At 39.2% G+C, this 944-nt stretch overlaps 1 protein-coding gene across 1 annotated transcript in view; it reads right to left on the minus strand.

Moving 5' to 3' along the window:
* Positions 1-567, minus strand: part of LOC102288542 (protein JTB) — a gene marked incomplete at its 5' end in the record, with an annotated part of 3,443 nt that extends 2,876 nt beyond the window's left edge. The window contains 1 exon segment of the mRNA XM_005948824.3: positions 488-567. Coding sequence (XP_005948886.2) covers positions 488-567 — 80 coding nt within the window.
* Between the last annotated feature and the right edge of the window lie 377 nt (positions 568-944).

Consider the following 944-nt stretch of genomic DNA (forward strand, 5'->3'; position numbering starts at 1 on the left):
CTCATTGTTCTGACACACAAAACAAAACTATCGACTACACTACACACTAACTACACAAGACAACATGCCGTGGAAGAGTTCGGGTCTTAGGAGGTTAAATTTAGGTTTTGTTTAAAGGTATGCCTGCACATGCCAGTGTTATTTTTTTCACCTCTAAAAAGTAAAAAAGCTCTTCTTATTATTAAAACATCTTATTATTCTTGTATTAAAAGTATATGTTTTATCTTCTCTGAATTACATCCATCTGTTTGTTACCACACTCACTGCTTTGTTTTCCTCCCACTATTTGGTCGGAGGGGCTAAAATGGCTCTTTTGATGTTGAAGGTTGGCGACCTTTATTGTTTGCTTGCTGTCATCCATTAGAGTATTTCCTTTAATTTAGAATGATCAGCTGCTCAGATTTTAGTCCTCCCACCTGTTGCTTGCATTCATCATGATTTTGAATCATACATGTCGCCTGTCTGGTTAATCAGGACCCAGACTCACCTTTTGTACTCCTCTCTGCTGGACTGGCTGCAGTTCACTCGCTCTACATAGCCTGTCAGTCTGCAGGCCAACTGTGACTTCTGAAACACACACACACACACACACACACGGCCAATTAGATGATGCTTCAGAAAACAGAAGATTGATCTGAGGTTATGTATTTAAAGTTACATTTTAAATATGATGGAAAAAACTCATGTGGAGGTGTCTAATTTTTACTTTGATTCACCCAAAAGCCCATTTTTCATTAGTACCCATTCGGATGGAGTCACCAAAACACAACTCCGATTGGCTGGTTTTCCACTGCAATCGAGTAGAACCCAATATGTGTTTTCAACATAGCATTAGGGCTGCCACAAACGATGATTTTGATAGTCGACTAGTCACCGATTATTTTTGCGATTAGTCGAATCATGCAGATCATCATCCATTGGACGTAAAACGTACAGCTTATTGC

This window comes from Haplochromis burtoni, unplaced genomic scaffold (assembly GCF_018398535.1).
Source record: "Haplochromis burtoni strain Fernald_Lab_line unplaced genomic scaffold, NCSU_Asbu1 Contig_620, whole genome shotgun sequence".
NCBI lineage: Eukaryota > Metazoa > Chordata > Actinopteri > Cichliformes > Cichlidae > Haplochromis > Haplochromis burtoni.